A 22,170-nucleotide genomic window follows, 5' to 3' on the forward strand; every position below is an offset into this window, starting at 1 on the left:
TCGATATGGAACGTCAAAGGTCCAAGAGTTTAATTTCAGAGTTTCTTTCCAGGATAATCTAATGTCTCTAGACACAGCTCCTATCTTTATACTAAACTAAGGGGCTGGATTACCTGCTAGTTCCTCCTATGGGTGGAACCTGAGTAGGGGGTGGTTACACCCCTTTCTCTTTGTCTAGTTTCGTGCCAGAGCTGGGGCTGGAGTGCCCCAGCAACTGGTTTGAACCAGGCTATGCATGGAGCACCTTGTGTGCCCCAGGCAGTGTCTGGAAAAACATCTTTCCATTGAACCCACCCTGCCCCAATGAACTACAGGCTGTCTGGGGAGGTGCTAGCACCTCCCTCGACAGGAAACCTATTGTCCAGGCCTCCCTCGCTGGAGGTTTCCCCAGCTGCAGGAGGTCAGACTTGTTTCTGTGGCTGAAGCATCCATTTTGTGATGGTGAGGTGGAGAACCGCAGCCTTAAGGCCCGGCGGCGCAGGGTACGCCTGAAATCCCCGGGATTCACCTGCCTTGTCAAAAACAGAGACACAGACTCTTCGTCTGGCGTAGAAGATGGTATTTATTAGCTGCAGCTAGTACAGTGGTCTTAGAAGTCGTCGGTACAATGAGGTTCAAAAGAGACTGCCACTTAACTCCGTGGCGCACAGGTTTATATACGATACAATACAATGCAAAAATGCAATCACACAAGAGCATGAGCTATAGGCAAACGTTATAGACAATGTTTGAAGACTAAGGCAACTCAAGTTCCCGGTTCCGTTTGTCACTCGACCCCTTAAGTAAATTACAAATGAATCCACACAATTTGATTTACAAGTAGAGAAAACACAGCTGCGTGTTGTAGAAGGACAGTCATGAAACAGGAGAATGCATGAGACATGTAGCGAAGGACAGCAGATAAGATAACTTAAAGGAAACAATGGTGTGAACCAACATGTAATCCGGATGGGGATTAATCAGCTCAGACAGGAATTAGTTTTCTCGGCCAGACCCTGACACTCGTTAGTAAACATAAGCAAAGAAGCCACCTGACACGCAAAGGCAAAAACGACAAAAACATTGCGTTCGCCGAGCTGCCTGAGTGAGGGCAACATAAAATGGCGGCGATCACAAAATGGAGCTGAGCACAAACGAATTCGTAATTTACAGAACCTCAGAGGCTCTGTTTAACTTTAACCGGGTAAAGCAGTAACTACATGTCTGCTCCCTCTAGAAGGGTGGAATGCTACCCCTGCTGCCAGGACTGGCGGGGGGGGGGGGTAGTATTCCAAAGTGTTTGACACCTTACACAACATGTTTTGATAAAGACAGACCAAAGTTAGCATTAACCGCAAGGATTATAATGCACTTAAGAGTATATGGTATGGCTATATCATAGAACAGCCATAAGGACATGGTTCCGAAAGCTGCAGACGGGCTCAGCTCATGCTAGAGCACCATCTCACATAAAACCAAGCACTCTACCTTCAGGATTGTCAAGGCCTGTCATAGGAGTGACTTATAGGCATATATGTGTCTATATATAAGGGTAGATATACGAATACTATATCTAAGCAAGGGGTGATTACACCACCTTGCCCAAGCAGAGTGTTCAGCCTGTGGTGTCAGTTTGGATGGCCAGCCAGGGGTGGCATAATTCATGCTGCAGCCCCTGGTAGGCCTTGGATGCACCTATGCCCTGGGTACCTACGGTACACTGTACAGGGGCTCACAAAGCTGACCCAATTCCCAATTAGATATGTACCTAAAGTACATGGAGTCCATTTTACAGAGAGAGCAGATAGCCTGGGGCCCTGAATAGCAGGATCCCAGGCCAACTAAGTCAAAATATATAAATACAAAATATATCCCAATGTCTAAGAAGGAGAGAAAGATAGGGAATAGCTCACCAGAGCCCACGATTCATAAGAAAAACATATGATTTATGTGAATGGATTCCCATCACTCACCATACCTGGTGATTAGCTTCATCATTTGAGTATCCTTTTGTAAAGACTGACATTCTTACTCCATTGGTATCGGAGCTCTAAAATGTCAAAAGGTATAGATGCCAAGATGAGCAGAATGTAAATTGTGGAGTGTATGGGACAGAAAATAGAAGTGCGGTGCGAAAAAAGTGAAGTGAAGAATAAAATTGATGCGTAGACAGACCGTGAATTTTATTGATGTCTGCTGAGATTAAAAGTTAAAAACAGTGATCAGGACCGGTTATAACAAATAGCCGTCCTTTACAAAAGCGGTCGACATGTTTCAGCACTTGGCGGTAAAGATAAACCTTGTGCTTTCATCAGGACCTCTATATACAATAAAGCTACTGCTATAAGTGTAGGCAAAACAAAAGTGTATGCAAACAAAAAAAGGATACGATGTGAGTCAAAGTACTCACAGTCTAGAATTCCTTGTTGTCTCACAAGTAGTCTCGTGAGTATGGAGGAAAAGGCCTCACCCCACCTGGCAACAGCTCAGGGCAAAGGAGGCATCGCTCTATCCGTCGGTCCCTCTGACGGTCTTCAGAGCCGTCAGAGCTAAGTCAAAAACCAGCTAAACACTAGGCAAAAAGTGGGGGTAACCATATAGTCAGATATCCACCTTCCTACAGCAAGGAGAGGCACAAGGAGAGGCGCAAGGAGAGGCACATGGAGAGGCACAACAAGAGGCACAACTGTCCACAATGCTTGTTCCTCCAGAAGTAGCGGCACATCAGGAAATCGAGATTCATGCGGAGGTATCAGCTGAGCAAGCCACTCCTGATGATCCATTGTCTTCCAGATCCCCAGCAAGGAAAAGGAAGGCTAGTACAAGTTCTTCTTCAAGCCCCCTTCCATCTGATGATCTAGATCTTGATTGGCACCCACCATTTCAGTCTGAGAGGGAGGCACGCCATGAGCCGACAAAGCTAGGTAAAAGGAAGGTTCCCGCAAGGCTTTCACTTATGGGTGATGACGAAGAAGAAGTAGAAGTGGTGTATTCTGCTGCAGATGAAGAGTTTGACGATGACGACCCAGTCATCACAGTCGTCACTCCAGCCCCAGCGGGCATGCAGCAGACAGACATTTTTACCTTATCCCGAAATGCTGCGCGGGATGTGGGCAGCGTGGCACTTGTACCACCACCAACACAGGTAACTACTACACCAACACAACCTACAGCTTCCATATTTTCTCTTCAGAAGGGCCGGCAGGGACCTTCATCCAGCTGGACCTCCATTACCTCAAGTAGTGGTGCTGTAAGTGCACAACAGAGTCAAATTTCGCCACGCCCATCCTCCACTTCATCTGGTATTGAAAGTGGCACCTCCACCACCACCAGAAATCTCAACTCCCCAGTTTGGGACTTCTTTAGTATTAGCAAAAAGGCGTAAAACCTAGTTATTTGTTCGAAGGGTAAGCTTGGTACCAACTATGGTATCAGAGGCCAGAGAGGTCATCTCCAAAAACACCACATTATCCAGTGGGAGGCGCACCTAAGTAACATCCGGAAAGCCAAAAGTACAAAATCAAATGTAGTCATTGATATTGCATCTGATGACGAGGAGCTGATCGTGCAGGGAGGAGGTGAAGAAGCGAGAGACATTTTTTATGGTACACACAGTACCCCTGGCAGCAGCACTGCAGTGGTAGCGCCCACACCCTCTACCCCAGCAACATCTAGGTGGCACAGTAAGAGTCTGGTAGAGACACCAATGCGAAAAAGTACATCAATAAGCCTAACTGGGTTGAAGAAGTCCGGATCATCATCACATATGAAAACGGTCCAGACCACCATTAAAAGCATGTTTTGGTCGGAGGCGCTATTTGAACGCAACCATCCAACGGCACATCTGTATAATGCAATACTGGCTAAAATGTTAGCGCTGGACCTTCTCCCTTTTTCTTTCGTGGAAGGGGTGGGTTTTCTAGAATTTGTGGCAACAGTCTGCCCTAAATGGAAGGTTCCTAGCGGGTCCTATTTTGCCAGAGTGGCAGTACCAGCACTACATGAAGATGTGCTGGACGTGATTGGAACAGCTTTGCAGAAGAGTGCTGTTCACACTATCCACCTGACAACAGACATGTGGATCAGTGGCCAAGCTGTTGATTACATGTGCATCACTGCACACTGGGTCTCCTTTGCGGGGGTTAGAGAGAAGATAGCTGCAGGTGTTGACAGTGTCACAATTTTTCAAGCTACTCGTAAACATGCAACAGTAGCCATGTTTGCCATGGAGAAATCTCATACTGCAGTAAACATTTTGGAGGCATTTAACAGTAAGGTCTTTCAATGACTGCATTCAAGAAGGCGCATGATTGGTTATGTTTCCACGGATAACAGCAGTAATATAGTTAAGGCCATGGCTGATGGTGGCTATTTCAGAGTGCCGTGTTTGGCGCACAGCATTAACATTATTGTTCAAGATTTCTTGAAAAAAGAAAACACAGTCAGCAAGTTACTGACCACCTGCCAAAGATTCTGCACACATTTCAGCCATTCTTTTAAGGCCCGGAAGCAACTGAGGATCATTTAACGTGACCGAAGAGTGGCAGTCAGAGGACTCATCCAGGAGGTGGCAAACGTTGGAACTCAATCTTCTAAATGCTTGAGCCTCTGTTTGAACAGTACTTGGTAATCAATGAGTATGTCTTTCACGCACGGGCTGCTTCTATGAAAGACATGAGGCTAGAGGTGGAGGAATGGGACCTAGTTAAAAGCCTGACAGACATGCTTCGTCCTTTTGAGGTCTTCACCCGTGAAGTCAGCAGGGAGGACTGTACTTTGGGCAAAGCTATCCCATTGTTGCGCATGCTAGAGCACCAACTGAAGGCGGTGTCTTCAACGTTCTGAGTTGATGCTGAAAAACAAGACGCATATCGGTTGGCGGAGAGCTTATTAAGCCGCCTAGTTGACAATGCAAGGCTTAAAGCAATACATTCAGAACAACATTACATTTGTGCCACTATTCTGGATCCACGGTACAAAAAGGCACAGGCCAGAAAAACATTCATTCCTTTTATGAAGATGTTGTTTCCAAGTAAAAACATTGGCTAGCTCTGTTCGAAAAAGAGCGGCAGGAAATTGAAATTTCTGTGGCCTAAGGCAGTCACTTTCCCTCAGAGCCGTTACCGACACCAGCAACCGTATCATCACCTGCACCAGGCCCAGCCATAATATTGTCGGAAGCGGATTGGATAACTCATCAAGGGTTTGCTCGTTCCAGTGTTGATGCAAAGGCAACAGAACGTACGCAAAGTGGAGCACCCCCTGGTGGACCTTGAGTGGATGGTGCAGGCCTATCTGGATGACCCAACAGAGGTCTTCTTTGATCAGAACCCATTGGTGTATTGGTATGGGAAAAGGCCTCAATGGCCACTGATCACCAAGCTGGCTATAAATTATTTGGCTTGCCCACTCGCAAGCGTGTCTTCTGAACGTGTTTTCAGTGCTGCTGGTGCCATTGTAACTTCAAAAGGACCCGCCTCTCACCCAAAAATGTGGGGAGGTTAACAATGATCAAGATGAATCAACACTTCATACCACCAGATTACAAAATACGTGAATTCACGCAGGAAGAAGAGGACACCGACTTAGGTGACGGAAGTTCTTCTCTGTTAGCTGACCTACTCCTGGTTCAATTCACAGAGTTTGAGGACGAGCTCTACTTCCCTGACACCTAGGCTTGAAATGTTTACTTTTTTTCCCCGTCCTTATTTATTTTTATTTCTGTGTGTCTTTCTTTGATTTGCAACTTTTAGCACAACGAAACATTAATCACAATAGCAGCACTGTCTTTGTCTTATTTCCATATTGAAGGTGCCGCTGTCGGCATTCCTGAAGTTCACAAGTTCACAATCACAGCTCAGTCATGCTCCTCTTCCTCCTCCTCCAGACTCCCCATATTCATTTCCCTCAAGGCAGATGGCCGGATTACGCAGAATCAAGAAACTGTCGCTTCGTAGATGAGTCCCCTCAAAAGAAGTGGGACTGAAATGACTGACTATGCTGACTGTTACTTCTGAAATTTACACAAGAGGATGCCCTGTCCCCCTTTACTTAAGAATAAGATGCTGACAAAAGGTGGAACAGGTAATGAATGATGAGATGGCTTGCAGTGGACAACACTGGCTGTCTGGCTTTTATGAAAGCAAAGGGTGAGGAAAGGATATACTAATCGACTTGTGCTGAAAAAAAGTCGTGCTTACACAAGGCCGAAGTAGGCCACGGGACTCACTGGCAGCCCGTTGAGGCAGTGAATGAAAATCAATAAGGTACCATTGGACCTCACCAGGAAACAGATTAGTATATCCTTTCCTCACTCTTTTCTCGAAAAGAATTTCTTTCTCATAGGAAAATACACTGAGAGACACTCACTGTCTCACATCACCTTTTCACTTTTGGTCCTGAAGAAAGCCCAATTGACCTAAATAGGCGACGTAGGGTCTGAAACATGTGGACCATTTTTTATGACCTTTAGAGTGAGAGAGATTCCTAATTAAATCTCAAGAGGCACCACTTCAATTTTTAAACAATATCTCAAATCCAGATTTATTAAATCTATTCCTGGCTGTACGAGTATTTTTTAAGTATTATCACATGTGACCCTCACTTATCACTGATCACTACTGTTTTTAACTAGGGGTACACCTCCGGGTGGAGGATGCATAACTACTAACCCCATGATGATGCAATCAGGTGAATAGAAGGCGGAGAATCAAGATATACTGCCCATTCCATCTTTGACACGTGAATGAGGGTTTTTTATTGGGACACAGCAACACGAGAATTGCAAACCCAGGTTATGCAGGACAAGTGATCCATCCCTATATGATTCGTTTGATATTGAACCAAGGACGCTGAATCGATCAAAGCTTCTTTCTCCCTCCTCTTTGATTATTTGCACTTTGTTTTCTGCCAACTGGACAGCTGTCTTTAAACCAGAAACCATATGCTCTATTTTCTCAGGCAGCTCCTCCATTCCAGAGGCCAGTTTTCCACCTTGTCTACTTTATTTATTATAGTCTTCATAGTTTATCCAGTGCCTCTCTTGAGCATCGGCTCCAAGGTGCCAGTACTTTCTGTACAATTGCCTCATTGCAGATAGGATTGTAGCCAGCAACAGAGTCTGATCAGTGGAGTTCTGAAGGGAGGTAGTTATATTGTCTGAATCTACGCTCTGCCTCCCATACATTAATTTTTATATATTTTAAGCTTATGCTTTAATAAAACCTCTATAGTCAAACATGTCAATAATAAGCCAATTTCGTATAGTTAGCATTGCCTCACTTGGTTTGTGCATTCCATTCTAATCAAAAGTGCTTTATTACTATCTATAGTGTTCAAAGTATAATGAATCTTTAAAAAAAAATGCATTCATTAAAAGAAATATTACAAAAACTATGGCGCATATTATCAAGACAGGCCCATGTTTAATGTGAAGGACATCTAACATGGACTTCAATTGGAATTACATAGAGCATATTATCAAGCCCATTATCGCTGTTTTAGCTGCAGTTTTCTGCCGCTAAAACGGCGATAATTTTATCGCCTGTCTTGATAATATGCCCCTAAGTATTTCAGTATGCTATCACTGGTCGTCTGTGGCAGTAAATTAAAAAAGAAATGAGAAGTCATGCCTTAGCAAACAATACTCAGATTTGCAGATTTAAGATGCCAGATTATATCACTATCAATTGACAAGGTAAACAACCAACCTCACATCAACCCGTCAACACTGTCATATCATATCACTGCCTCATGTATTCACCATATTGTAAACAACGAGAAACAGTTTGTATTCTTCAAAGGACACAGAGTAAGTGGCACATATTTTGAATTAATATAAATGAAAGTAATTAAGCTTATTCATCAATGAGGTAACCAGTAAAAGATTACTTTTTATAAGCCTGATGAGCCATTGGTATTTGACAGCAGTATTTCTGATACAAAATAAAACAATTTTTAGAACATTGTAATGTTGGGAATTCCATTGAAGGCAATGTAGTGGCTCAGGTCAGGACTAATACTGTCGGGTATAAGCCGTGTGCCCCAACATTTCAAGGTTTGCCTTTCTGTTTCTCCCTTTTTAATTTAGAAAGTCTACCCTCGGTGCATGGAATGTTTGAATTGTCTTATAGCCCATCTGCCTTGGGCTATACCGGCTGGTACAGGCCCTCTCACTAGTTATATGCTGCTCTGGCATATACCTCAGGTTCATGGCCTTTAACAACTGGTATAAACCTTGACAGCCGGCTATTGTAAAATGCCCTATTTGAAGTACCTTACCCCAAATTATTACCCTAGATGTGTGCTTCAATTTCAAAACATTGCTTTGTTTGTCTGTTTTGCTTTATAGCCTGAAGTGAAGAGCTCCATCAGTCTCTTCATGTCGTATGTTCATAAAACTGCAAATGAGATGTCAAAAGTTTATCTTGCTTCGGAGAGACGTTATAACTATACAACACCAAAAACCTTCCTTGAACAAATCAAACTTTACCAGCATCTTCTTGCCATGAAAAGGAAAGAGCTGATTGCTAAAATAGAGAGACTGGAAAACGGTTTGACCAAACTACAGGACACCTCTTCTCAGGTACGTACAAAGTCCGTACACAGTCCCAGTTTAGCAGAGAAGCATTGCCTCTTTTTAGAATGTAAAACAGTCATTTTTTGTTGTTGTTTGTTTTGATATTCTTCCAATTCCACTGTGTCTTGTGGTCCAGTAATGACCCATGGCAGAGGAGATTCTTCCATGATTATATACATACCAGACAAGGGAATACATTCATATCAAAAGGGGTTGTAAAATTCTAATTGTGTTCATTTTAGTGAAAATCTTTCTCTCAGGAAACAGGTCACCTAAAATGAAAATGACCTTTCTTCAAATTATAAATGCATTAGTGAATAAGTAAGTACATTTCTGATAGAGACTTCCAATCACAGATTCCTCAAGCATCAGACTGGATCCACAGTACCGCTGCGTGATGGATGGCGACTCTGTGCAGCTCTGCACTGATGCTGTTTTGATCCTGAAGCAACGTGCAAGGGTCGTCAATCCCTAAGACAACAGGTTTTAAGCCCTATAGGAATTGTCATAAACAGATGTCTGTAACAGATCCTCACGAGATTTGCCTGGGGTGTCTGAGGTCGAACCACGACTTCAAGATCTGCTGAGACTTCGCATCAATGAACCCAAAGGCCATCAAGGAATGCAAGATGAAACTTTGTCACCAAGCACAAGAAGACGCAGCGCTGGAACAACTCCAACTCCTGAGCTCGATCCTGGCCCCTCTCCCACTCCTGAAGTTAAGGAAGCGGCTCTAAAGGTTTGTCTTTGTCGCACTCCAAAACCTCAGGTAGTCATAAAAAACATAAGCATGATCGTGGAAGGAACTGCGGTCGTAGGCGGAGGCGGCTTGAGAAGGGGACGAGGAAGTTTCTCACAAATAGAGAAGGTCCTGCACATTATGTGATTTAAATAAAAGTTGGTGTAACGAACATACAAAGTATATCAAGAAAAGATAAATTAAAAATGTGGCGTCCCCTCCACATGTCAATAGAAATGACGAACCATTGTTTGGATAAGCCGACCTGAGCCTCGTTCTACGCTGGTATAAATGTTACAGGAAATTTCCATCTTGCGCTCTGATTAGAATATGCAATAGTCCCATATACTGGCCATGATGAGTAAAAGTTCTCAGACTTGAATCCCAGGTGTAGAGATCCTGTAGTAATTTGTCTCTGGATGGTCCTGATGAAGGTGGTCCTTACTGCTGTTTTTCCACCGAAACGCGTCGACCAACTTTAGACCTATGTCTTCATTTTGTAGATCTATTGAACCTGGTCTTACACTGGACAACAGATGCAATGTTATAGGATGTCTATGTTTGATTGCAATGTAATGGATGTTTAGTAAGTATGTATGTGAGTGTATGCATGGTTCTCTACCTGGTTTGGTCTTATTTATTTTGTATTTACATATAAATTTTGGATAAATTATGAAAAACAGTGATGGCTCCAATGTATTGAAAGTATGTTTCTTGGAGATTTTTTTACAATCAATGTATTTATAAAAGTAATGAGATAAAAAGTTGGATATGAAAAAATGAAATAAAATAACTAAAAATTTAAATACAAGTGTTATGTGTGTATACGCCCTGGGTTGGTGAGATTAACTCTGTGAAAAGTATTTATAGGTCAAGAGGGAGTGTTCTAGTTTGTTCTTTAGTCATAAAAAACATAAGCATTTGAAGTGCCATCTGATCCTTCAACCATTCCCTCTACCCTGTCAAAGCACATGGGTGGCGCCTAAAGTTACATTCCTGCTCCTAAAGTTGGCCGACATGTTGAGCCGATTCTGCAGCTGGTCCTGGCACAGCCCAAGTTTTTGGATCCTTCAGCCAGGCTGCACCAGACTGAAGAGATCTACATAGCTATGCTGCAACTCCTCAGGTCTCTACTGACTCCCTTTAGCGTGCCTTTGTGTCCCACAGCATGGAGAGGCCTTCCACCTGGATTACCGTCTGTGGGTTTGCCCTCAGCACCAGCTGGACCTCCTGAGCTTCTTTGACTTTCGGCTCCAGTACCGAAGCCGCCCCTTGCACCCATGACCTCTCCCGGTCCTGGTATGTTGATGCTGATGCTGACTTCGCTTTTGAAGCGTGATAGTCCTCTTAGATGCAGACACAACACAGATCTGACTTTACGCAGCATCACAAGTGAATTTGACCAAGGTTTCTGCACTTACTTTACAACAAGGCAGGAACCTGCCTTTACACTCTCTTTTTGGAACATAGGGCCACATGCATCAATGAAAATACTGATCGCAAATGGGGGATTCTTCCTTTGCGACTGGTATTTTTGCATTTGAGATGCATCATCCCAAATGCAAAAATCGCAATTCAAATAGTAATCACTAAATTCCCGATTACTTTAATTGCGATTGCATGTAAGGAATCGCAAATTGCAATTTCTTAAATGCAATGATTTAACAACAACAAAATTGCGATTACGCCAATAGGAATTCCAAATTACCGTCATTTCCATGTTGATGGTAAGTTGCGAAAACTTTGAAAAATGCACTAAAGTGCATTTTTCAAAGTTCCATGTTACACACACACACACACATGCCCTAGGGACATGTGTGTGCGTAACATGTGTTAAAATGGAAATTTCAGGTGTGCAGCAGGGTGTCCTTTGGGCACCCTTGCAATTGCATGCGCAATGTGCGAGTACCTATTGGGTACTCACAAATTGCGCATGCAATTCCCATTCATTCCAATGGGCCTCTAGGCCTATAAAATGAATTGAAAGCTATTCCTTAATTGCGACTCGCAATTTGCAACTCTCAATTAAGGAATGTGTAGGAATTGCTATTTTTTTTAGAAATTCCTACATGCATAAGGAATTCCAATTCCCTAAAAATCGCAATTTAGGAATTTCAATTTCTTTCTTTTATCTCCTCCTGGCCAAGCCATGGAAGGCCTATAAGGCTATCTTCCGAGAGACCTGGGCTAAGTCTTACATTGGCCCACCACTTAATCAGCAAGTTGCCAGGTGCCACTGCCCTGTCCCAGGTGACCTGGCATTTTTGTCACAATGCCCCCCTCAAGAGAGTCAGTTTTGCAATCTTCCACTAGCCGTACCAATCCCAACAATTTCCCGTCTACTCCCCTGACAAGGAATCAAAAATAGTAGAGACTTTTGGGAAACATTTATCTCTACAACCAATTTGGCCCTGTGACTGATCAACACCTCCTGTTTGCTGGGCCGCTATTCTCATGCCCTTTGAGACGCAGTGACACTTGTGTGAGAAGTTGGCCTGATATATAGTGCTCACTATTCTAGTGATCACTGTGTATCATACCAAACGACCCTCATTGATGATTGGTTGTAAGTCAACCTTATAGACCAGCTATCCTAGTAGCGTGGACAAAAGCAGTCTTTAGGCTAAACTCTAGAGGGCGTGTTAAGCCAGCTGTTTTACCATCACATATACCCCTTGAACACCAAGTGAAAGGACACCACCCAAGTTGTTATAAAAATAAAGGATATTTATTAATAACAAGTCTACCCTGAACTCTTTATGAGTCAGGGAGCTAAGCACAATACAAAACTCTTACGAAAATACTTCAAGTTGCACAATTTACACAAATGCCCGAGGGGCACGAAAAACCATATACTCTAAAAGTGGAATGCGAAATACTAGCAGGTGAGTAACTCGATCCAGAGGCTTCAGGATCGCTAGGACTACACTACTGAACTCTAAGGTTAGGAGCAGGAGGCCTAGGGAGATCGGGTGCAGAGTGTGCACTCTCACGTGGGATGCGGGACAAAGTCTAGGGAGGATAGTATTTCTAAAGTTGCTGTTTCCGGACAAATCCGACTAGGTAGACTAAAAACGAAAAAGGATCTGGACACTTGGATAGTGAACCTGCGTTGGAGCACCGAAATGCTCGGGTTACTTAGCCCAGGGGCTGCGGCTGCATAGGGTTCAAAAGACGTCGGGAATCCTCGTTGTAGTCTATGGAGCCTGAAAGAAGAAGTTGCTGGCAGGCGACCAGTGAAGATGTTCGGTGTGATCCAAGGTTGGATCGGTGATGGAGACGACCTGAAAGCAGAGGGGACTCAGTTCTTAATCACTAGCCAGTGATTGTGTGGGCACCAGGATGGCACCAGATGAGGCCACCGCGATCAGGTGAGTAGGCGACTCTGCAGTCACACGGGCCAGGAGGCGTTGTCAGAGACCAGGCTGGAGGTGCGAGCTGTCCCACGAGGGTGTCTGCTGTCGGCGATGCTGGAACCAGGATTGGAGCAACAAGCCTTGGCAAAGGCAAGCCCACACGGTGGAGTCAAGATGGTGTCTGGAGGGGACCAGGAGGGTCCGGGGTGCTCCTCTTTTGGAAGGGAGCCAGGGTCAGTCTGGAGCAACCAGACCAGCGGTGAAATCGTCGTGGTACGTCGTCAGGAGGGCTACTAGCCAACGGGCAAGTGACCGGACAACGCGGTAAGCAGCAAATAGCAGAAGGGCCCCACCCAGATCTCGTGGATGCTGGGGGGCTGGACTTCGGTGCTGGAGCTGCTCTGGGTTGGGGCTTCTCAAACCCCAGTGCACTCACTCGAGGATCCCTCGGCGGTCGTGCTGGTTAAGCGTAGTGCAGGTTTTGAAGATGGCCGGTCCCTCAGGTCTCGTCACACCCACAAATCTCAGCTGGGCTGATGATGCAGGTAGAGGTCAGAGATGCCATGGAATCCGGGTCTCGTCGAGCTGGTTAGTCTTGATCTGGAGGATGGACATGCAGCAAACCGCGATGCTTAGGTGGTGCCTGCGGGTGCAGGGTGGCTACTCCTCAGCCACAAGGGAGAGTCTTCAGAGAAAGTCAAGAGTTTCTTTCGTGGAAAGTAGTTCAAGATTCAAGATTATCTAATTTGGGAAGGGGGCCCTCTCCTACCTTTATCCTAAGAAAAGGGGCTGGCACGCAACTAGGTCCTGCCCATATGTGGGACCAGGAGGGGGGTGGTTACACCCCTCTCCTTTGTCCGGTCTTTCCCCAGCTCAGGGGCTGGGGTGCCCCTGGAACTGGTTTGAGCCGGCATATGCACAGTGAGAACCGGGGTGCCACTTGCAGTCACCTTCCTCTCAGCCCTGCCTACCTGGGATACACAAAACCCTGTCTGGGATGGTGCTAGCACCGCCCCTGACAGGAAACCCTTTGTCCGAGCTCTCCTCGCTGGAAAGACTCCCACCAGCAGGAGGTCAGACTTGTGTCTGTGGTGGCAGCATCCATTTTGTGATGCTGAGGCTCGAGTTAACTTTAACCGGGGTTCACAGTACATACATGTTGTGTCCCTCTAGAAGGGTGGAATGCTAACCCCGTTGCCAGAATTGGTGAGGGGTTAGTATTCCAATTCGTATGACACCTTACTCGACATGTTTTGATAAAGCGATACCAAAGTTGGCAAATAACCGCGAGGATTATAATGCACTTAAGAGTATATGGTACGCGTTATCATGGAACAGCTATTAGGACATGGTTCCGCAAGCTGCAAACGGGCTCAGCTCATGCCAGAGCACCATCTCACATAATTCCAAGCACTCTGCCTTTAGGATTGATAGGGTCTGCCATAGGAGTGACTGATAGGAATACATATGTCCATTTTAGGGTTAGATATAGGAATACTATATCTAAAGCAAAGGGTGATTACACCACCTTGCCCCAGCTGTCGTGCAGCCAGTTGTGTCAGATTTGGGTGGCCAGCCAGGGGTGGCATAATACATGCTGCAGCCCCTGGTAGGCCCTGGGTACACCTAGGCCCTGGATACCTAAGGTATACTGTACAGGGACTGATAAGGTGGCCCAGTACCAATTGGTAAATGCACCTAAGGTACATGTGTGTTAATTTCGAGAGAGAACAGCTAGGCTGTGGGTCTGATTAGCAGGCCCACAGCCAGGGAAAGTCGTAAACCAGTGAAGCAAAAAGCAAAAATCGGGGGTGACCATAGGATTGCAGACCTCACTCTCCTACATAACCCCCCCCAAACTTAGGGACATTAAACTAACCTTGACCAGGTGAGTCTTCTTGTTCTAAGCGGAAGTACCGGGAGAGACCATCTGCATTACCATGGTCAGTCCCTGGGCGGTGCTCCACTGTAAAGTCCATCCCCTGTAGGGAAATGGACCACCTAAGAAGTTTGGGGTTTTCACCCTTCATTTGATTTAGCCATAAGAGGGGCTTATGGACGGTCTGAATCTTGAAGTGAGTGCCAAACAAGTATGACCTCAACTTCTTCAGGGCCCAAACCACAGCAAAGGCCTCCCTCTCTATAGCTGACCAACGTTTCTCTCTAGGGGTCAGCCTTCTACTTATAAAAGCAATGGGCTGGTCATGACCATCAATATTCAGTTGAGAAAGAACAGCTCCCATACCCAACTCAGAAGCATCTGTTTGGACAATGAATGGCTTGGACTAGTCTGGACTCTTGAGATTAGGTGCAGTGCACATGGCCTGCTTTAGGTCATCGAATGCCTTTTGACAGCTAACTGTCCACTGAACTTTCTTTGGCATTTTCTTACTTGTCAGGTCATTAAGTGGAGTCACAATGGTGCCATCATTTCTGACAAATTTCCTATAGTAACCAGACAGGCCCAAGAAAGCTCTGACCTGTGTCTGGGTGGTTGGAGGAGCCCAGTCCTTTATGGCCTGTATCTTGCTCTCCAAAGGTTGAACTTGGCCTCCACCTACAAGGTGGCCCAAGTATACAACTTGAATCTGCCCTATCTGGCACTTGGTAGCCTTGATAGTGAGACCTGCCTTTTGCAGGGCCTCTAAAACTTTCCTCAGGTGGATCAGGTGATCCTCCCAGGTGGAGCTAAAGACAGCAATATCATCTAGATATGCTGCACAGAAGTCATCCAGCCCAGAGAGAACTTGGTTCACCAACCTTTGAAAAGTGGCAGGTGCATTTTTCAAACCAAAGGGCATCACCACAAACTGGTAATGGCCTCCCGGGGTAGAAAATGCTGTCTTGGCCTTGGCATCCTCAGCTAACCTGATTTGCCAATAACCAGCTGTCAGGTCAAATGTACTCAAGAACTTGGCAGAAGCCAATCTGTCAATGAGTTCATCTGCTCTTGGTATTGGATGGGCATCTGTCTTAGTGTCAGCATTGAGACTCCTGTAGTCTACACAAAACCCCATCTCTCTCTTACCATCTTGGGTGTGAGGTTTAGGCACTAGAACTACATTACTAGCCCAATGGCTCTCTGAGGGTTCAATGACTCCCAATTCCAACATCTTCTGTACTTCTTGTTTGATACAGTCCCTGACGTGGTCAGGTTGCCTGTAGATTTTACTCTTTATAGGCAGACTGTCACCAGTGTCCACCTCATGGGTGAACCAGTTTGTCTGACTGGGTGTCAGAGAGAACATTTGTCTGAAGGATTGAAGAACCTGTTTACAATCCTCTTGCTGATGCTCAGAGAGGCTGTCAGAAAAGACTACACCATCTACTGACCCATCATCAGGGTTCTGAGTGAGCAGGTCTGGGAGAGGGTCACTCTCTTCCTCCTGTCCCTCATCTGTAGCCATGAGCAAGCCCATGTCTTCCCTGTTGACAAATGCCTTGAGCCTGTTCACATGAAGTACTCTGTGAGGGCTCCTGGGAGTTTCAAGGTCCACCAGGTAGGTGACCTCTCCCTTTTGCTCAATAATGGTATGGGGTCCAGACCATTTGTCTTGGAGAGCTGCTGGGGCCACTGGCTCCAACACCCACACCTTCTGTCCTGGGTGATACACAGTCAGGACAGCCTTTTGGTCATGCCAAGCTTTTTGGAGTTCTTGGCTGGCCTCAAGGTTTTTAGATGCCTTCTCCATGTACTCTGCCATCCTGGAGCGGAGACCAAGTACATAGTCCACTATGTCCTGTTTAGGCTTTTTGAGAGGTAACTCCCATCCTTCCTTCACAAGACACAGGGGTCCTCTTACAGGATGCCCAAAGAGAAGATCAAAAGGGCTGTAGCCAACCCCCTTCTGTGGGACCTCTCTGTAAGCAAACAGAAGGCAGGGTAAAAGGATGTCCCATCTTCGCCTAAGCTTTTCAGGTAACCCTTTTATCATCCCTTTGAGGGTCTTGTTGAACCTTTCAACAAGCCCATTGCATTGTGGATGATAGGGGGTGGTGAACTTGTAGTTGACACCACACTACTTCCACATAGCAGTCAAGTATCCTGACATGAAGTTTGAACCTCTGTCAGAGACAACCTCCTTAGGAAACCCCACTCTGGAGAAAACTCCAAGTAGGGCCCTGGCCACAACAGGAGCTGTAGTGGTCCTAAGGGGAATAGCTTCTGGATACCTGGTGGCATGATCCACTACCACCAGTATAAATCTGTGCCAGATGCTGTTGGGTGGTCCATTGGTCCAACAATGTCAATCCCCACTCTTTCAAAGGGTACCCCCACCACAGGTAGTGGTATAAGAGGGGCCTTTGTTGTGCCACCTGATTTGCCACTGGCTTGACAGGTGACACATGAGCGGCAAAACTCTTTAGTGTCCTCAGACATATGGGGCCAGTGAAAGTGTGGGGCAAGCCTGTCCCAAGTCTTGTTCTGGCCTAAGTGACCTGCAAGGGGAATTTCATGGGCCAAGGTGAGAAGGAAACCTCTCAGAGACAAGGGGATGACCAGCCTCCTGGTAGCACCAGGCTTGGGGTCTCTTGCCTCAGAGTAAAGGAGTCCATCTTCCCAATACACTTTATGGGCACCTGTGGCATTCCCTGCAGCCTCAGCAGCAGCTTGCTGTCTGGGGGTTTCCAGAGATAAACAGTCTAATTGTGCTTGTCTCAAATCTGCCCTGGAAGTCCCCCTGTCCCAAGAAACTCAACCTGTTCAGGCTCAAGTTCTTCTAGGACAGTTCCTTCTGGGGTCTTTGGGTCAGTCTCCTGTGAGAGCTGATCCTCTCCTTGAGGCAAGGGGGAAGGCACTGCCTTAACCCTACTGTTCTTTCTCTTGGTGAGTGTCTGGTCCATTGTTCCAGGATCCAGCACTAGTTCAGCTGGGCATTTTTTGGCCTGTGACCTAGTCACAGCAAGGACATGTGCTGACAAACCTAACATTTCCACATGAGTCCTATACTCTACATCTGACCATAGGGAGGATTCCAAATCATTGCCCAAAAGACAGTCCACTGGGAGGTCTGAACTAACAACAACCCTTTTGAGGCCATTTAACCCTCCCCAGGAGAAATTAACAAGTGCCATACTATGGGTGGTAGTGACATTGCTAGCGTTGGTCACTAGGTAGCCTGAACCTAGTATTACCTGATCAGGGTCCACAAAGTTTGGTGTCACCATAGTGACACTGGCACAAGTGTCCCTGTAGGCCTGAGCCAATTTTCCATTGATTAAAGGCGTCTGCCTGTACTTGCCCAGAGTACTGGGACTTATTGTAGGGGTCAAATCGATGTCCCCAGTACAAACAAGAACAGCCTGGGTAGGTACTCTGACTAGGTCAGAGCCTGCCTCAGATACCAATGTCAACCCCACTATAGCCTTAGGGGGAACACTACCACTACTAACTGAACTCGGGGTTGCAGGTGCCTTAGGGGCAGTAGTGGTAGGAGCTGGGCCTTTCTTGGTCCACTCACTAAACCAGTGAGTATTACTTTTACAGTACTGGCACCATGGTTTCTTCTGACCATTATTCTTCTTCTTTTGGGAATTCTGGGACCCACCCTCCTTAGATTGTTGGGGCCCTGTTGAAGACTTCTGGTCATTTTGCTTACTCTCATTACCCTTCTGGTCTGCTTTCTTCTGGCCACCACCCTGGTTCTGGTTCTGCTGCTTGACCCTTGTCCTGACCCATCTGTCTGCCTTCTTTCCCAATTCTTGGGGAGAGGTCAGATCTGAGTCAATAAGGTGCTGATGCAACAACTGATTTTGACAATTACTTAAGATTTGTTCTCTCATAATTAGATTATACAATCCTGTGTAATCAGTAACTTTACTTCCCAGTAACCAGCCTTCAAAATCTTTAGTGGCACAATCAACAAAGTCAGCCCAATCCTGAGACTGAATTCTCTGGGTGTCTCTGAACAGCAACCTGTACTGCTCAGTTGTTAAGCCAAACCCATCAATCAGTGTATTTGTCAGGACTTGGTAATTGTTAGCATCCTCAGCTCTAGTAGTGAGGAGCTTATCTCTACCTTTACCTTCAAAGGAGAGCCACAGAATAGCTGCCCACTGACTCTGGGGGATGCACTGGACAGTGCAGGCCCTCTCCAAAGCAGTCATCCATTTGTGGATGTCATCCCCTTGTTTAAAGGGGGGCACTATTTTACTCAGGTGTCTAGTATCAAAACTCCTGTCTTTATCTCTAGGGATAATGCTGCCGCCAGTGGGGTCTGCCCCACTCAATTTCTGCTCTCTGGCAAAGGCAAGTCTTTCCTTGGCAAGGGCAAGTTCTTCCCTCTCAATCCTCAGATTGACTTCCCTCATTTTAGCTTCATGCTCTCTTCTCTGAAGGGATGTCATCCCTCTGTGATAAGATGCCTGAGAGCCATGGGAATGGATAGATCTGTTAGAGCCTCCGGAGTGAGACCTTACTCGTCTATTCCCAAGGTTAAGCCTGCCTGAGAGTGGGCCTGGGGGTCCCCCAGTTCCATTCTCATGCATGCTTAATTTGGTCCTGGTGAGCCTACTGACTACTACTGGACCTTTTTCTGCCTCATCCCTTGACAACTCCTGTACCTCTTCCTCCTCTTCACTCTCTGTTCCATTGAGGTTGAGGTCAGGGTCCCCAAGGGTTCCCTCTAAGGGGGGCATGCTCCCATCTGGATTAGCAGGGCCTGTGTTAGAAGCCCTCCTTGCATCATAAGTCTCTCAGAGACCTATCAGAAAAGGAGTGGTAGGGTTAGAACCCTGTTTTAGTTTCCTGGAGGTACACAATTGTCTCATCTCCTGGAAGCTAAGAGCTGCATATCTGGAAATGACCTGTGGAGGGTCAATAACCACAAAGGGAGTCTCTGCAGACTCTCCATGGGTAGACATGCTTCTAGTGAGGTGTAAGTGGTGCACTTACCTACACTATGGGTTTACCTACTGATCCCTTGCTAAGAGTTGTAGTCAGGGTGTGCTAGGCCCTGTTACACTACAACAGCTGGTTCAGTAGAACTCAGAGTATTCTAAGCTAAGTTATATGTACCTTGGTACTTATGTGATCTTTCAAATGATATTCTTAGGATACGTGCGAGGTAAAACAACAGCAAGCTCAAATCCCAACCGCTGCACACCAATGTGAGAAGTTGGCCTGATATATAGTGCTCACTATTCTAGTGATCACTGTGTATCATACCAAACGACCCTCATTGATGATTGGTTGTAAGTCAACCTTATAGACCAGCTATCCTAGTAGCGTGGACAAAAGCAGTCTTTAGGCTAAACTCTAGAGGGCGTGTTAAGCCAGCTGTTTTACCATCACATATACCCCTTGAACACCAAGTGAAAGGACACCACACAAGTTGTTATAAAAATAAAGGATATTTATTAATAACAAGTCTACCCTGAACTCTTTATGAGTCAGGGAGCTAAGCACAATACAAAACTCTTACGAAAATACTTCAAGTTGCACAATTTATACAAATGCCCGAGGGGCACGAAAAACCATATACTCTAAAAGTGGAATGCGAAATACTAGCAGGTGAGTAACTCGATCCAGAGGCTTCAGGATCGCTAGGACTACACTACTGAACTCTAAGGTTAGGAGCAGGAGGCCTAGGGAGATCGGGTGCAGAGTGTGCACTCTCACGCGGGATGCGGGACAAAGTCTATAGAGGCTAGTATTTCTAAAGTTGCTGTTTCCGGACGAATCCGACTAGGTAGACTAAAAACGAAAAAGGATCTGGACACTTGGATAGTGAACCTGCGTTGGAGCACCGAAATGCTCGGGTTAACTAGCCCAGGGGCTGCGGCTGCATAGGGTTCAAAAGACGTCGGGAGTCCTCGTTGTAGTCTATGGAGCCAGAAAGAAGAAGTTGCTGGCAGGCGACCAGTGAAGATGTTTGGTGTGATCCAAGGCTGGATCGGTGATGGAGACGACCTGAAAGCAGAGGGGACTCAGTTCTTAATCACTAGCCAGTGATTGTGTGGGCACCAGGATGGCACCGGATGAGGTCACCACGATCAGGTGACTGGGCGACGCTGGACTCTACAGTCACATGGGCCAGGAGGCATTGTCGGCAACCAGGCTGGAGGTGCGAGCTGTCCCACGAGGGTGTCTGCTGTCGGCGATGCTGGAACCAGGATTGGAGCAACAAGCCTTGGCAAAGGCAAGCCCACGCGGTGGAGTCAAGATGGCGTCTGGAGGGGACCAGGAGGGTCCGGGGTGCTCCTCTTTTGGAAGGGAGCAAGGGCCAGTCTGGAGCAACCAGACCAGCGGTGAAATCATCATGGTACGTCGTCAGGAGGGCCACTAGCCAACGGGCAAGTGACCGGACAACGCGGTAAGCAGCAAAGACCAGAAGGGCCCCACGCAGATCTCGTGGATGCTGGGGGGCTGGACTTCGGTGCTGGAGCTGCTCTGGGTTGGGGCTTCTCAAACCCCAGTGCACTCACTTGAGGATCCCTCGGCGGTCGTGCTGGTTAAGCGTCGTGCAGGTTTTGAAGATGGCCGGTCCCTCAGGTCTCGTCACACCCACGAATCTCAGCTGGGCTGATGATGCAGGTAGAGGTCAGAGATGCCAGGGAATCCGGGTCTCGTCAAGCTGGTCAGTCTTGATCCGGAGGATGGACATGCAGCAAACTGCGATGCTTAGGTGGTGCCTGCGGGTGCAGGGTAGCTACTCCTTAGCCACAAGGGAGAGTCTTCAGAGAAAGTCAAGAGTTCCTTTCGTGGAAAGTAGTTCAAGATTCAAGATTATCTAATTTGGGAAGGGGGCCCTCTCCTACCTTTATCCTAAGAAAAGGGGCTGGCACGCGACTAGATCCTGCCCATATGTGGGACCAGGAGGGGGGTGGTTACACCCCTCTCCTTTGTCCGGTCTTTCCCCAGCTCAGGGGCTGGGGTGCCCCTGGAACTGGTTTGAGCCGGCATATGCACAGTGAGAACCGGGGTGCCACTTGCAGTCACCTTCCTCTCAGCCCTGCCTACCTGGGATACACAAAACCCTGTCTGGGATGGTGCTAGCACCGCCCCTGACAGGAAACCCTTTGTCCGAGCTCTCAGCAGCAGGAGGTCAGACTTGTGTCTGTGGTGGCAGCATCCATTTTGTGATGCTGAGGCTCGAGTTAACTTTAACCGGGGTTCACAGTTACATACATGTCGTGTCCCTCTAGAAGGGTGGAATGCTAACCCCGTCGCCAGAATTGGCGAGGGGTTAGTATTCCAATTCGTATGACACCTTACTCGACATGTTTTGATAAAGCGATACCAAAGTTGGCAAATAACCGAGAGGATTATAATGCACTTAAGAGTATATGGTACGCCTTATCATGGTACAGCTATTAGGACATGGTTCCGCAAGCTGCAAACGGGCTCAGCTCATGCCAGAGCACCATCTCACATAATTCCAAGCACTCTGCCTTCAGGATTGATAAGGCCTGCCATAGGAGTGACTGATAGGAATACATGTGTCCATTTTAGGGTTAGATATAGGAATACTATATCTAAAGCAAAGGGTGATTACACCACCTTGCCCCAGCTGTCG

At 46.5% G+C, this 22,170-nt stretch overlaps 1 protein-coding gene across 1 annotated transcript in view; it reads left to right on the forward strand.

Moving 5' to 3' along the window:
* DNAH17 (dynein axonemal heavy chain 17) overlaps positions 1 to 22,170 on the forward strand; it is a 15,539,113-nt gene that overhangs the window by 10,918,906 nt on the left and 4,598,037 nt on the right. Inside the window, exon 58 of the mRNA XM_086931082.1 lies at positions 8,330 to 8,563. Within this exon, the coding sequence (XP_086787208.1) occupies positions 8,330 to 8,563 (234 nt within the window). The remainder of the gene's footprint in view (positions 1 to 8,329; positions 8,564 to 22,170) is intronic.

This window comes from Lissotriton vulgaris, chromosome 7 (assembly GCF_964263255.1).
Source record: "Lissotriton vulgaris chromosome 7, aLisVul1.2, whole genome shotgun sequence".
In the NCBI taxonomy this organism is placed as follows: Eukaryota; Metazoa; Chordata; class Amphibia; order Caudata; family Salamandridae; genus Lissotriton; species Lissotriton vulgaris.